The following is a 16,166-nucleotide window of genomic DNA, read 5'->3' as shown; positions in this document are numbered from 1 at the left end:
ATTAACTGGCAGGAACTAAAAGACACCGCGATCTAAGGGACACCGCCATCTAGTGGATTAGGCATAACAGACAGCTATTCACCACTAGCTCACATTTCTTTTTTATTAGTGTGTAGCAATTATTTCCTCCACACATTTACTTCAACGGCACCACTTCTGACGCCATGTCGTGTTTTTTGGGTTATTTTATATATAACTTAAACACAGTTGAACATAACACCAGGAAAAGCAATTTAACTTCACTTTTACTAAAACCGTTATAATGTGTCCGTTTACAGGTCAGCCAAATTCTAACATTCTAGCTTACTCTAGGGAGTGTCTCACTATTACTAGACTAACTTAAACATAAGAGTTTGTTAAAACTACCTATAATGAGAAGTTTCTAAAAACAAATGGTTGAGTGCAGCAAAAAAAAAAAGCATAAGCAAGCAAGTAGAAGAATTACTAACAACAGTATACACTTGTCAGTTTATTTATAAGCTTATTTTTCTATACTTTAAAATCTAAATTTTCAGTTGTGTTCTGTAGAACATGTTCCTTAACAATGGATGTTTGGGTATAGTATAATGTTATAATTGAGCATTCCTGGGTTTAACACATCATTTTCACAATTTATGTGTAAAGCAGAAAAGACACGGGTTTCCTTGTGTGTGCAACAGAAGTAACTTGTAGACAGGTTGTTGCCTAATTTTTAAACATTGAGCAATTAGGAAGATTTAACAGTAAGATGTTCGCCTACTACTGGTTTACAGTTTGTTGTTGTAATCATTATTTCAGTATTTAATCATGAAAACACAAGCTTTCGGCCTATGCTTATTGAAAAATTTGAATATCGACATGAGTGGAATGACATGCATCCTATTAAGTACAGTCGAATACCTTCACCCAAATCCAATCCACAGTGAATGGCTTAGACCTGCATCTTGCGTGTAATGCACCAGGCTACATGAGTTCTAGAACACACTATATAACTCACATGAGACGTTGATTTTCACGAAAAATATTGAATTTGCAACTGTATTTTTCATAGTTCTATGGGAATCCCAAGCCTTTTGGCAAAGTACCGAGAGTGAAAATAAACCTTATGACAGATGAGTCAAGCAGAGACAAATGTCTTATTTTTTGTGTTGTTTTTGAAAAGGGCTTTACCCTTAATCACCAGTGTATAATGAAATGGGCAACAAAGAATGAAAGTACTTAGGCAAACGCTTAAGGGAATGCAACCCTCAGAATCCAGGAAACAGCTGCAGAATGTAACACTAGATGCTGCCGTAGCCAACAGAGTACAATCGCAGTTATGAAGTAGTCCTTTTTTCACATACAGTATGTGTTAGCTACATTATCTCAATAATAGTAATATAGTAATATGCAGTAATAAAGTGTTGCAATAATTTTCTATCTTAAATGCAATAATTATCTCCAAAAACTGAATATTTTTTTTCTCTGTGGCGCTAATGAGCTTCTGTACTGAACAAACCACTGCATGTGACTGCAAAGGAACAAGTAATAGGTTTATTCCATGCTGAAATAAAGAAGAAAGAGAACACAACGTTTCGGCCGTGGAGCCTTCTTCAGGTGTGAGAGAGACAGGGCAGTAGACAAAGGTAAAGTAGCAGGAGAACAAAGGTTGGGAGGGAGGAGGAGTGAGAGGCGGGAGCAGGGGACAAAAAGAGAGGCCAATCAAGAGGTGTTTAGTCAGAATGGGTGCAGAGAGGTGTGAAATGAAACTTCCAATGAATTGAGAAAATTTAAAAGAACAGTAGTCTGTCGTTAAGAGAAGGGAGAATGTGTGATCCTAGCTGAAGAATAATTTTGGTTTCGGTTTGGTTTCCCATGGATGTGTATAGAATAAACTTATTACTTGTTTCTTTGCAGCCTACGCATGCTGACGCAGCTACCCACCTGAACTACTATTGCATGTGACTATCCACTTACAAATAATGGTTTCATTGTACAGTAACACGATTACTTAAAAATATCCAGGCAACAAGAGACTGCAGAATGTCCTCCAAATATATATCTTAATCAGTTATCCACGGAGTTAAAATGAGATAAACAGGACGGATGTTATGAAAAATGACAGGACTCAATGCAGATTAGTTACACTACAGTAGGGGAACATCTCCAGAATCCATGGAACGCCTGTGATCCATGCTGGTGGTTATTATGACTAAAGGTTTTCAAAGGCTCGCATATCACATGGATTTCTATAAAGTTGTAAACTAATCAGGATGTTTGCTGATTTTAATATTGCTGTTAATTAATTATATACTGTATTGCATAATAAAGTTAAATTTTTAGTATTTAAATTCACTCCTTACAAACATTGAAGACAGGAAATAAAAAGAAACATCCATGTGACTCAACTCACTAAACCTTCCTTTCAGCCACAAAAACAGTATGTAAATTCTTATTCAACATCACTCCACCCTACTGCAAAGAACAAACACATGCATCTGGTACTGTACAATACAACGTATTATAAGATTATCACATTATGGTAAACCACATGAGGTGGAGAAGATTAAGTGATAACAGGAGCTCCTTGTTTTTCCTCTGATCTTTCATAAAAAAGAGACCACTTTTAGACCCTATAATGATGTAAGCATTCAAATCTTGAAGTATGCTCAACACTGCTTTTAAAAAAAAGCTTCCTATGACATTTATCAGACAAGTTCCAAGTAAGTTGCGTCAATAGTTCAACACCCACGTCTGTCTCCTTTCACAATTATGATCAAATGGAAACTTTACTGTATTTCCTTATACTTTCTTTCAGCCTTTGTTGTGCCCTGTCAGTTTGGTAGCACAACACAAAAAAATGTTTTGTGAAAGTTTTCTTTTCTAACATTTTGTGTAAGAGCAGTTTGTTCATAAACTCAGCTAATTTAAAACAGAACATAGCTGGCACAGCATGTGATTGAGTCAGTAGTAAAAAGGCTTAGTGTTGGGAGTATATTAAATAACACTACATTCATATCAAATATACTGTATTGCTGTCTACTACAGTGAATCCAGGAATATATGTTTAAAGGAAAAAGTGGTTATCTTGGGTTATTTAAATTTTCTGTTGATTGGGAAAACCTATCAGGGTCATCAACAGATAAAATCAATAGACGTGGCTATAACTGCTTTGTTACTCAAAGCACCTAAAGAGGGAGTCTATTTCTATCAAATAATCAAGATAAAATAAGGAAAGGAAAAGTGAGAGAACCATTAGAGATCTGTGATATGAATATGGTCATGGTATGGCTTTGAAGTGTTATGTACAGTATAATGAAACAAGCTACCCAGCCATGTTGTTGAAGCTAATACCCTAATGTCAGAAATTCCTGAAATTCTCTGATAACTTAGCTACTAGAAACCCAACGAGTTAAAATTGTTTTTTCTTGTTTCTAACCTTTTTTTTGCATTTTGTTTTTAAATATTCCAGACATACTCTTATTTTGGTATATTCACACCTCAAATATGTTCTCATTCTATTTTTTATTGTGTCTTTCTACAACATTCATGACCTACAGCTTTAAAAATGTTTATATTTGCTTAAGCAAACATGCATTCCAAGACCAAGTTTGGTCCTGTTGTTCCCTCCCCTTGCTTCAGATTACTGGAATCTGAAAGAGTGTGTCAGTTAATGTTTATTAACTACTGCAGTTTCTTGGAATTATGCTCACTCTTACCTCAGCTGAGAATTAACTCCTACAGTAAGTCATAAAAAAAGTTAGACTGTGCCTAATGTCATAAACCATAAATCTGAAGCACAGTGTTAGTAATGTTTCACTTAACAGAATGTTAACATCCTGTCTCATGGAAAATAAATATTTTTACTGTGAATTCAAAATGTGGTTCGGTAAAGAGAAACAATTGTTTTGTAATCAAGAAGTTACACTTTGTGACAGTGTTCTCTCTGTGTTGTTTACCTGTGTTCATCTGCAGAAATTCTCAGAATCATGATAATATTACCACAAACCATTACAGAAATAAAAATACAGCAACAGACTGAGAAAGCTGCAAATGTTTACTGAACTGTGCATTTCAAACCATTGTATAATGACCAGTTACATTAAAGAAACACCCCAAACCACTGCAATTATAGTACAAGTGACTGACATGAATTGGATATGGTTCATATATAAAACAAATTACAAAAAATGCAATTTTGGTGGTAAATGCAAAATCTTCAAAAACAGACAATGAAACACAATGAAACCAACAGTTTATATCTAAAGCTGACGGCAAACACAGCACTTCCAAGCTAATTAAAAACAAATGGTTAAGTGAAAAATAGTGTACGGAACAGTCCACCAAACATATTTGTAGCAACTCTTTTAAAAGCTCGCTTGCTTGGCGTTGAACAAAATCATGATCTTTTAGGAGCCTTTTGAAATCATACTTTATCAGGATCTTTTGTTTCAAATAAAAGTACAATGATTCATAAAGACATGATTTTTTTGTGAATTATTTACAATGATTCATAAAGATATGACCACATAAACCGTGTATCCTTATTTTTTTGTATTAGACTTCACTTAACATACACAGAGGAAAAAAAATATAAAAAGGCTGCAGACTTCTAAACATTTTTTTCCACTGGCAAGTAAACAAACAAAAAAATGAATTTATTTACAGTATAGAAAATAGAGATTAACATTACATCTTTCTTGCAATTAAATAATATACATTTTTTCATAGTTATGGGCAAGTCTTTTACAATATTGCCTTCTGCCTTGTAAACTATGATTTAAGTTAAAATTAGCAAACAAGGAGTGAGCACATTTTCTCTGCCTGAAATTCCGGTGTAGGGGTAGTTCCCAACCACATAAAGAAAGATAACCTTGAAAGAGGATCCCACCTGCCAACGTCTGCCACTCTACCATTTGTGTCTTTGTGTCTCATCTTCCAGAAGGGAGAAAGAGTCATCTCTCTTTTTTAATATAACTCAGCATTATTTTTACATTTTTAATTAAGGTATGTTTCTTTAGTCTTTATTCATTATCTTCTTTCTGAAATGTAGAATCTTAAAATATTTTTTTCTAAACCCTCCCAATCTGGAATTACCAATTGTGTCTTTGTGTCTCAGCTTCCAGAGAGGAGGAAGAGAAAGTTAATTATCAAGTCATTTATCTTTCTACACACTACAAGGTCCGTGATGTACTGGAGGCTTTTATGCAGGATGCCTGAGTGGTGCATCCGAGAGCAATGTCACTGCATGTGTGCAGTCACCAGGAAGTGGAGGTGGGAAGTCACTGTTGTCACTGGGAGATAAAAATGACTCTGCTGACTAATCTCAGCCATTCCCACAGCACTGCTATGCCACTCATGTGGCATCCTGGTCAAAGTCAGCTGGTGACATGGACCCACAGTTTGTAGAGGTTAGCCTATGAATGCAGGGAGCCCCCAGTTTTTCCTTCTCGATATGTCACTTGATACCATTCCAATAAAACATGCATCTTAATAGGATCTACAGCATTCATATGTATTACTTGTTATCTGTTTTATTTGGAAATGTTTAGTTTTTTATAAGTAGAATCTATAGGCATTATTGTCATCTCTGGAATAGCTATAACAGAGCCAGGATGAGAGTCTTTATCTGGATTAATTCTGGTGTGTGGGTTTTGCAGACCATGGTAATCTGAAACACATATGGTGGGTCCATCTTTTGGGATCTCTGTGAGATTCAAGCCTGAGAAACAGCTTAACTGTAAATCTTGCAAACTCTTTGATGATACAACGTGCTTTAAATGTTGAACAGGTGGCTTATCAATAGCTATTTTTTCAACCATAGTTTGAAAAGGTTGGTAGCCTTCTACACAAGATGATGTACTACATGCAGAGATTTTCAGATCTGCATAGGCAGGGTTGACATTGCAGATAAGCTTTGTTTCAAGTTCCCAATCAATGTCTGTAGGGGTCTGTTCTGTAGTTGCCACACTGAAATTAGTTACGTCCGAGTTTCTTTTGGTTCTAGTGTCATTTAAGCTCTGATACCCATCTGCTAATTGAAGAGCTCCTGGAGATGACAGCAAATTACCAGCTCCACAAAGCAGAGATCTGGAGGAGAGAAAAACTGTTGTTCCATTGGTTAATAGGGTTCCATTGCCATCATAGGACTGATACTCTGAGATGGTTTGCACAGGTGTTGGTAAGAAAGGACCTTTCAGAGAGTCTGTGTTCACGGAGGAGAGAGGACATTTCTCATTATTATTAAGGCATGTGTTTAGACAGAGACCTTGATAGCTAGGATCACACCACACCTCTGGCTGAGCAGTCATTGGTGGTCTTTCACTCAAAACTAATTCTTTTGAACTTTCCATTTTGAAAACAGGATACTCCTTAAGAGATACCCAAGAGTACGGAATGCTTTTGTACCCTGATTCAGAAGAACCTGTTGAGCTCACAGAGCTCCGGAAATGATGAGCTTGGCCATCAGTAGTAAAAGGCAGAACATTAAGCTGTCCACATCCAAGATTCCTATTCTTCATTAATGCACAGTTGTCACTGCCACTATATGCATTGCATACATCCATGCTATTGTGTAGCACACTTGTGGGTATGAAGGCTTTAGGGTGGTGGCCGTGAAATATATCATGCTGGCAAAACAGTGCACGCAGTGCATTCTGAGTTTGTGTGATGATCTCTGAGTTAGCTGTGTCCCTCTCTTTAGTCAGTGAATAGGTGGTGATTGTATCAGGGTAGTCAGCCTCATACGAACTGGAACAGCCATGATAAGGAGATTCTGTCACAACCACTTTTTGGTCTTCTTCAACAGTCTTGCTGATAACAGAGTTAAATTTTTCCAATGTGGCATCTCCATCAAGTGATGGTGGCCTGTGCAGGAAATATATTATAATTGGTTTAGTCTATATAAGAATACATGCAAAGATTTCCAACACATGTCACATATAAGACTGCAAATAGAAATCATTTACATTTCATTCCTTTACAATATTATTCCATGTAATTTATATAAGGCAGCTACTGTATGAGTTCAAATATGCAAGAAAGCTCTACTAGCAAAACTGTAAAAACCTGGTAATTATAAAAAATGAACTGTGAGAAGTGACTTTATAGTTCTTACATATAATACAAAACAGAAAGGTTTAGTTGCTTGATGTAGGTATATGATATGGTGATCAATAATCCAGCAAAACACGACCTAGTCCTCTTTGAATGTATAATCTTTATTTTAAAGGGCTCACCATAGCTTTTCAATTATTCCAGATGTCTGCATGTCAAGTGTTAAATTGTTGATGATAGGTTTGCAATAAAGTGGGGAAAGCACCAACTGAAAATGTAAAACAAAAATAAATGATACTACATTTTAAAAAGATTCTAAAAACAGTAGCAAACTGATACAGAGTATAGCTAGGATGCTCTCAGTAACATCAGACTTAAACACATCTGTCTATGCTAATGGTAACACATGTGATGAATAATAATTATCATAATTATCTTTGCTAATAAAAACCAATTTAATGTTTTACTAGCACCCACGTATATCACACTTTTTTTAATGATTGCCTATATGGACATTGTACTAAAGGAGTAGGAGCTGATAGCTTACCAAAACAAATGTGTTAATGTTAAACAGAAATATTGATAGCCTTTTGCTTCAACCTAGTGGAAACAAGCTAAGATGTCTGTAAATTTAGTGCTTAATTTGCAATCAACAGGTGGGACAACATTTTGATTTAATTCAGGTTTTGTTCTTAAATTGAGCATTCCAAAGCCTTGATGACAGAACATAGATGTTAAAATGCTTTTATACTGTTGCATGTTCAACAATGCTGAATTAACTTTGCCAGAGTGAAATTTAAAATGAAGAATTAAAACACAATGCCTTATTTTAGAAATCTGCTGTGAGAAACCTGTCAGACAGGTTTTCCTTGAATATGAGTTTTCTTTCACAGAATTTTAAAGCATTGGTGCACCACCTTTCACATCCCCATCCAGGATTTGCTTGCTGTATATCATATAGTGATGGTCTGTACATTTTTAATTAATAGGAAAGCCACAGCCACAGGGAAAGCCACAGGCTTTACTATACTATTTACATCTGCACCAGCTACACAGGCCGGTGCTCTGACTCTGGTCATTTCACAATTTGTGATTTTGTGACTGAGATTTGTGATTAGCAGCGTAGACTTAAAACTATATACTTGTATGCTTAAGTATTTGTTTCCTTCAGTACTTCACACTCTAGGTTTATGATTTTATTACACTTAACAGCTTAACTGCTGTCCAACTACTCTTTGAGTTAGGAAAGGCCTCACCACCCCAGAATTTTTATCATGACATTCTGGACACATTCTTTTGGAAAGTATACTTCACATGAATAATGATTTAATTACTGTACCTTCGTATTTGCAGAGTACACATGGTTTATGCGACTGTTACCAGGGTTGGGGATTTTATCCCACCATGACTTTTTCAGTCTGGGAACAAAAGGAAAAAATATTACGATGACAATAAGACAAGGATTATAATAATACAATATTATATTGTAAAAACATCATTTTTCCACCTCAGAAATATTACCAGAGTACTTCCTATGTTGTCACTAACTGTTGCTGAAAAGCTGTTCAACACTTTTGATTTCTCTCAAACTGATTACTATAATGCCCTACTCACTGGGGTACCTAAATCCACTCTGAATAAACTTCAATATGTTCAGAATTCGGCAGCCAGAATCCAGACCAGGTCCATTGCAAGTAATCACATTACTCTTATCCTGGAGTCCTTGTATTGGCTTCCTATCATGTTTTGTGTCGACTTCTCATGCCCATCTATAAGGCTCTGCCATGGCTTGGCACTTCAGTTCCTGTCTAAGTTACTATCATCCTGTTGCCAACCATGCAACCTTCGTTCAACTAATTCTGATCTCCTGTCTGTCCACCAAGCCCGTCTACACTCTATAGGTCACAGGCCATTTAACTGATTCTGTGTATGCCCCTTTGCTTTCCTACTGTATTCCAAACCCCAAACAAGAATTCCAAACATGTGCAATTCTGCTATCTCCTCTAATTAGTGTTTCTTCTTTAAAGCGATTTGTGAACCCACTTTTAAAGGCGCTATGTTAAATAAAGTTAATTATTTAAACAGTGGGTATAGAAAGTCACCACCCCCTTTCACAATTTGTACCTTTTGTTGTATGACACTCTGAAAATATAAAATTAAATTAGGCTTCTTCCATTTTTATTTACACACAGTAACCTACACTACACAAGTGAAAATAAAAAATAAAAAAAGTTCTAAAACATTCTAAAAATTAATTGATATTACAACAGTAAAATACCTTATTTGGATAAGTGAACACCCCCCTTACAATTGCATTTGTACACTTGCTCAGGTATAACCAATCACCTTACAGATGCACAGCAAACTAATTGGTTCCCACCAGTGATCAACTGGAGTGATTTTGATTAGTTCAGAATAAAAGCAGCTGTTTCTAAAGGATTCCACTGCTTGGAAGTATATTTCAAAGCAAATAACCCACTATGGGCAGAAAGGTGCTTTCAAAAGAACTTTGAAATGGGTATAAAAAGATTTCAAAGGCTTTAAGTATCCCATGGAGCACAGTGAAGACATCATTAAGAAGTGGAAGGTGTATGGCACCACCCAGACCTTGCCTAGATCAGGCCATCCCTCCAAACTGGATGACTGAGCAAGAAGGAGACTGATCAGAGAGACTACGAAGAGGCCGATATCGACTTTGAATGAGCTACAGGCCTTTAAGGTAAAGACTGGCCATTGTGTGCATGTGACAACTATCACAAGCGCTTCACAAATCTGGCCTGTATGAGAGAGTGGCAAGAAAAGAGCCATATCAAGTCTCATTTATGTTAAGCTAAAAAGCACCTTAAAGATTCTGTGGCCAAGTGGCAAAAGGTGCTGTGGTTAGATGAGACCAAAATTTTTTTGCCCGGAATGCAAAACGGTAAGTCTGGAGAAAGCCCAACACATCTTACCATCCAAAGAACTCCATTCCTACAGTACAGCACGGTGGTGGCATTATCATGTTGTGGGGGTGTTTCTCTTTAGCTAGAACTGGGGCACTTGTCAGGATGGAAGCGAAGATGTATGGTGCAAAATACAGGGAAATTGTTAAAGAAAACCTGCAGCCCTCAGCCAGGAAGTTGAAAATGGGAAGATGGTTCCCCTTTCAAAATAATAATGCCCCAAAGCAACCGTACAGTGGCTGAAGGACAGGAACGTGAGTGTCCTTGAGTAGCCTAGTCAGAGTGCCGACCTAAATTCAATTGAAGATCTTTGAAATGAGTTTAAGAGGGCAGTCCCACAACTTTCACCATGCAGTTTCAATTCAATTCAATGTATTTTTATATAGCACCTTTCACAACAAGGTTGCCCCAAGGTGCTTAGTTTGACTGAGCTTGAACAATTCTGTAAGGAGGAATGGGCAAATATCCCTCCCTCTAGTTGTGCAAAGTTGGTAGAGATGTATCCAAACAGACTTAAGGCTGTAATTCAAGCAAAAGGTGTTCTCTTATCCAACCCAGTTATTCTACTTTTTTATTGTTATTTTTTCAGAAATGTTGCTTTCTTTTTTCACTTGGATGCTGCAAGGTACAATTTGTAAATAAAACCGGAAAAAGTCTTCTTTTGGGCTTTAGGGGAACAAAAGGTGAACATTTTGAAAAGGACTGGTGACTTTCTATACCCACTGTAGCATTGATCTTTATTTTCTAGAATTTAATTAGGGGAAGACGTTTCTAGTTTTCCAACAGTTTTCTTAATATTATGAAGCATTATTTAAATGAGGGGATACTTAAATCAAACTTACCTAGTGTAGAATCGATAAGAAGAAACAATGGTGATAATAAGCAATACACAAAGAACTGGGATTCCCACCTTCAGTATGTCAGGAACAGTCATAGCTGGACAACATAATAAAGTTATATAACAGTTAACAGAGAAATCAGAAAAGTGGTTTCTAATTTACTGTGTAATATTTCTACCAAATGTTTAAGTATGCAGCTTTGAAAATTACCTGTTGGTAGAATGCTTTTAGAAAAATAAAACTTCTAGAACTATGTGTGTCAGTTTCTAGTTTCTGAGACAAATCTATATACTGGCAGGTTACTTCACATATAGCTAGAATAATTTATTTTTTATAGTTAATAAGCATTTTAGTCTAGATTTATCTCATACATTTACAGTTATATAGTATATGCGTTTTACAGAGGTGTGACAGGAGCAAGTTTAAAAATACAGAAAACTCCTACACATACTTGTACTATTCTAGATGGATAGATACTTTATTGATCCCATGAGGGAAATTGCAGTGCAACAGCAGCTTAGCACAGTCAACACAGCACAATGTAATGAAATAATACAACAATACAATACATACAATAGCATCAGTACAGTCAGTAAGAAGTGCACTTAAAAAAAGTTGCTCACAGTACAGAATATACAAAAAACAGTACGGAACAGTACACAAAAAGTTGTATTGCACATTCTAAATATAAAAATACATTGCACAAAAAACAGTTGTAAACAGGAAAAACCAGATGTAAGCAGAGAGTTTAATGTTTAGTCCAAATACAGGTCAATGTCAATGTTGCCCCTGCCCAGACACACAATGGATTCTATTATAATTTGGACATAATGAGGTAAGTCCTGAAGCTCAGACAACTCAGGAGAAGTACGGGGCATTACTTTAAGAGTAATAAGTAAAGGCGTAAGAAGCAAGACCTTCTAATACAGGTTGAAAAAGTCTCTGAAATCTAAACTTTTAAACTTTTAGACTTTTAAATATACTGAAATAAAGAAATGGAACAACTCCAGTACTCAAGAGCTAGAATGCTCTGGCTTTCCTTCTAAAACTGTTTTTAACTACGCTAACTGTATGGATAAGAATCAGGAACTGGTTTCACCACACAGGCTTACAATGGCAGACTCTCAGACAGGTTTTTTTAATGCAGTTTATATATATGACTCACAGTTGTGCCACTCCAGCTCCTGACTCCAGTCACTGAACTGTGTTTGGTAGTTGCTTGAGTATGACCTCACTTTCACAACATAATCACGCCCAGGGTTTAGGCTGCTCTTTAAAATCTCATAGAAGAAATCGCTGACATTTAATACTGTTGCAACCTGTTTTGGAAGAAGAATAATAATTGTTTGATCTTTTTTACTATGAGTATCCACACACTATGAATGTTTTTATAATGTATTTTGATTAATAAGTACAAGAATCATTAACAGACATCATATACAACTTTGATAGGTGTTAACATCCATTGTCAAAAAGCTGCTCAATTCCACCAAGTGATTGACAGACCAGGCCTACAGTATATTGGAATAACACAGATCTGCTTCCTGAGTGAGATCACAAAACACACATGGAAGGGAATGAACCAGAACACCTGAAAATCTGCAAAAAGGATGAATGTGCAAACTTCACAAACCTGCACTCAAACCCAAAAACTGAGGTAGTAGCAGCCACTTCACATGCACCGTGTTAGGTACTGATTACTGTTATTCCCTAATTATTAAGTATTATTTGCCTTTAATAGACCTGGTGCACCTCTACTAAAAACAATGCTATCTTTGTCCAATAAAGCTATAGTACTTGTTTTTTAAAATAATTTAGCACTCACTTACTTCATCTCCCTTCTCTTTTATCCCGTAGCTCAGCTGAAAATTCAGGCTATCATATAAGAAGCTTTCATTAGAGTAATTATTTTCCCAGGTGACTCGGAAATTTCCATTCTCTCCATGTTTCACATTCAGTATATGGGGAGCTCTTGGTTTGACTACAGTGAACAGAAAGCAGGTCTTAATTTAGTTGATATTTAAGGTCTGGAGCTCAATAAACATACCTCTGCTTTACTGATATTGTATTTCTATCATGAACTTCCTCAATTGAAAATCATGCTGTAAAGTGTATTTTTTTAAATGCCCATATGCACTCTGTTATATAGCAAAACAATAAACACTTATAAATCAGTAAAGTGAGTTTGTGTCTTTTGATACTACACACAACTTCCATTAATTATCTCATTAAAGTGTGTATACACATTGTTTTTGTTGGAATCTACACTGGTATTTTAGGTGCTCTTTATCATGTCTTTTGTCATTGTGAATTAAAAATGATAGTGATAGACTTGTCATAACAGGTGCAAAATGTATCAGTTTCTGCTGACACTATGCAAATAAAGACATTTTATCTGTGAAACTAAGCTGTAAGTTAATACAATTAAAGAAATATTTTATTATACTAATTATTTTGCTGTCATTTAAATGATACTTTCATATAGCCAAATATACCAGACATTTACACACTAAACAGAAACATATGTTTTTATTTCACAAATGTATACTACTAGCAATTTTTTAATAATATTTTAAACTACAAGAATACATTAATTCCATTCAGGCTGTGTTCATACTTACTGTTGTTGCAGGGAATTATATTCTTCAAGTGTGAACTTATTTTCCCAGTCAATAGGTATACCGTATAATTGTCATTATAAACAAATCGTGGCATCTGAGTTTTGCACCAACAATGTGTTTTTAAGGAGCTGAAGTCTGCATTTTTATACACCAGAGTGCATGTATAGTTTCTGAAAACAGAAGTTTAAACATTATTCATTGAATTAAAGAAATATCATGTATCATATCACATATCACTTAAGAGCTTTTATTAGAATAAGTTAATTAAAATTACCTAAAATTAAGTTATACATGTACATGTACTTTGTAACAGTAAAGGACACAAAAAGAGTTCTTTAAAAAACAACATTCATTTACTTTTCAGAATTAGTTCCTGAAAAAACTAAAGCAGAACTATTGTTACAGTCCTCAGGCCCTTCTGCGTCGATCTCACAAATCATTGTTGTCTCATAGTCATTGTGACACTTCAGGCTCTCTGTATCCAGTTCAGCTAAAAGGACAGACAACAAAATATGAGACACAGATTCAACAAATGTCTTCTGTAAATCATAGGTTAAGGAGTTAAATACAACACATGAATGAAGAGATGCATATAAATTAGATAATCACTTATCTTGTGCTACAGGCAAATCAGTCAAATACATTAAATTGTTTCTTTCAGCTGTGTAAATCCTTGATAACACATTTTAGTCAAACGATTAAATGGTTTCATTTAAATCAAACCAAACATAGAAATATAGGGACACTACATTTTTGTTCTGAATTCTTAAGTGAACACATAATTGAAAAAAAAAACTGGCTTCAGTCACACAGTTTATACTGTACAGTACCCCCACTTCTTTCAAATTTCAAAGTAATTGAAAACAACAACACCTAACACAGACAAAAACTAATGTGTACATAAACATGGTTAGCTCATCTGCTGGTTAATAAGTACAGATTTGGCACTCTTCTAGGAAATGTGTTTACTAGCATTATATAGTAATTCAATAGAATGAAAGTTGACTTGCTTCTGGAGACATAAAGATTTTAGAAAATTGCCATATCAAACACTCATCCTAATATACTGTAGGTTAAAACAACCCTATGCAGTACAGTAAACATGTACCACACCTCAGATAAAATGCATGCAGAATCATGCATTATTCTGGGGAAAGCCAACATGTCCGTGTACAATTGTCCACGGATGATTGTCTTTGTTGATTCATTGTTGTAGTGTTAAGCACATAAGTATTAACCAACTGAAACCGTAACACATACAAAACAGGCTCAATCTCCCGAAGTTTAGAAGAAATACAAAAGGTAATGAAGCAAACTATTACCACATTGAATCCACTAGTTTCTTACCATGACATGGTCAACACATCACGCTTTATTTAAAAATTAAATCCTCTTACCATGAACCAGGCTGTATGTGAGCTGAATCAAAATCGCTAAAACCATATAATTCATGTTTGCAGAGTAGGTTACAATTTCACAAGGGAAAGCCGCACAAATGTTATTTCCAGAAGTCTACAAAATAAAAAAACAGGTTAAAATGGATAATTATTTAACGAACCACCAATAATATGTACCCCTACTGTATAAACATGTCTTCATTTTGAGCTACAGTTTTATGTTTTTTTTCGATGTTGCTTAACCGAGTTTAAACGAGTGCAGTTCTGTGGGAACCTCTGAGTCTTGGAAATTACGAAACTAAATATGACGTGTCTAAAATTGTTCGATAGTTGTCTAATATGATTAAAAATTCTCTCTCTGTGTAACCTATATACTGTATATATATATTAAAGAAAATATGAATAGAAGAAAAATATTATTTTGTTTCTTTAATTTTTTTAACACAAATGTAATTACTGACTCCATACTACGCACATACTTTCGAAAGCATTTTTTCTTGGAATATTTCCTTGTACTTCACAGACCAGTCTCCGTCGATGTGTCATAAACAAAAAAAGTACGGTTTAAACTTGAAAGGTAATATTGCCAGAGCTCTTAAATAGACCTTTACCTTGTTAAAATCTTCCGATTAGTATAAAGTAAAACTTCTCAAGTCGCAATCTTCTGAAAATAGGCACATCTTAAAACATTAAGAATATGAATAAGCATTTCCACAAATAATGTTCATAACTGAGTTAGCATTGGTCACATTCTCCAAAGCCGTCTCCTACAAAATTACAGCTGTTTCTTAGGTTTTCAGGTCCTTCACTCTTTGAGAGCGCCACCAAAGAATATACTGTGTGACTAAAGAGGAACTGGCTTAATCAGTACACAAAAAGACGCATTTACGGTCCACCCAAATGCCAGGAACCAGTGAACGATCTCCAGTATATCCGCTTCAGTATGACACTCAACGGGAGAGAATTCTGGAGGTGGGGATTACGGATCAAAGTTTTGGTTTTTACAATTTGCATTTACAACTAAACGCAGATCTTTTTAGGGCAATAGTATTCTTAACTAGAAAGTAAACCAAACCTAATTCCATCACTCTCTTTTTCTTTGAACAATGCAATCGTTTAAATGTGATCTTAGGTTGAATTGCTGTTTTGTTCTTACACAAAACCAGAGTGCTTCTCATACCATTTGACATTTGTTTTTAGGTTTGTTTTCGATTAATGAATAATTTCGAATTACAAAATGCATTGTACTGTTAATTTTGTGCGTTATTTCTTTTGACAATGTCTTTATTCACACACAGCTGATACACTGTATTTGTCGTAAATTTGAATAGCAAATACAGCTTGCTTTACGAC

General features: G+C 35.3%; 1 protein-coding gene across 1 annotated transcript; it reads right to left on the bottom strand.

Moving 5' to 3' along the window:
* Nucleotides 1-4,001: 4,001 nt before the first annotated feature.
* il4r.1 (interleukin 4 receptor, tandem duplicate 1) lies at nucleotides 4,002-15,729 on the bottom strand. The gene is made up of 10 exons (XM_015360053.2): nucleotides 15,425-15,729; nucleotides 14,814-14,928; nucleotides 13,774-13,906; nucleotides 13,417-13,586; nucleotides 12,625-12,776; nucleotides 11,961-12,114; nucleotides 10,799-10,892; nucleotides 8,354-8,432; nucleotides 7,197-7,282; nucleotides 4,002-6,825 (listed from the first exon to the last, which is right to left on the bottom strand). The coding sequence occupies exons 2-10, from the start codon at nucleotides 14,866-14,868 to the stop codon at nucleotides 5,493-5,495; spliced, it is 2,256 nt and encodes a 751-aa protein (XP_015215539.2). The 5' UTR covers nucleotides 14,869-14,928; nucleotides 15,425-15,729; the 3' UTR covers nucleotides 4,002-5,492.
* Between the last annotated feature and the right edge of the window lie 437 nt (nucleotides 15,730-16,166).

Source organism: Lepisosteus oculatus, chromosome 19 (genome assembly GCF_040954835.1).
Source record: "Lepisosteus oculatus isolate fLepOcu1 chromosome 19, fLepOcu1.hap2, whole genome shotgun sequence".
Taxonomy (NCBI): domain Eukaryota; kingdom Metazoa; phylum Chordata; class Actinopteri; order Semionotiformes; family Lepisosteidae; genus Lepisosteus; species Lepisosteus oculatus.
Note: the sequence above shows the minus strand (reverse complement) of the source record. Positions and strands in the feature narration are given on the sequence as shown.

Coding starts and splice junctions, on each gene's coding strand:
- il4r.1 (XM_015360053.2), bottom strand. CDS start 14,868: ATGAATTATATGGTTTTAGCGATTTTGATTCAGCTCACATACAGCCTG. Junction 10,893..11,960: donor GGAGCTGGAGTGGCACAACT/GTGAGTCATATA, acceptor TATGTTGTCCAG/CTATGACTGTTCCTGACATA. Junction 7,283..8,353: donor TGTACTCTGCAAATACGAAG/GTACAGTAATTA, acceptor TTACATTTTCAG/TTGGTGCTTTCCCCACTTTA.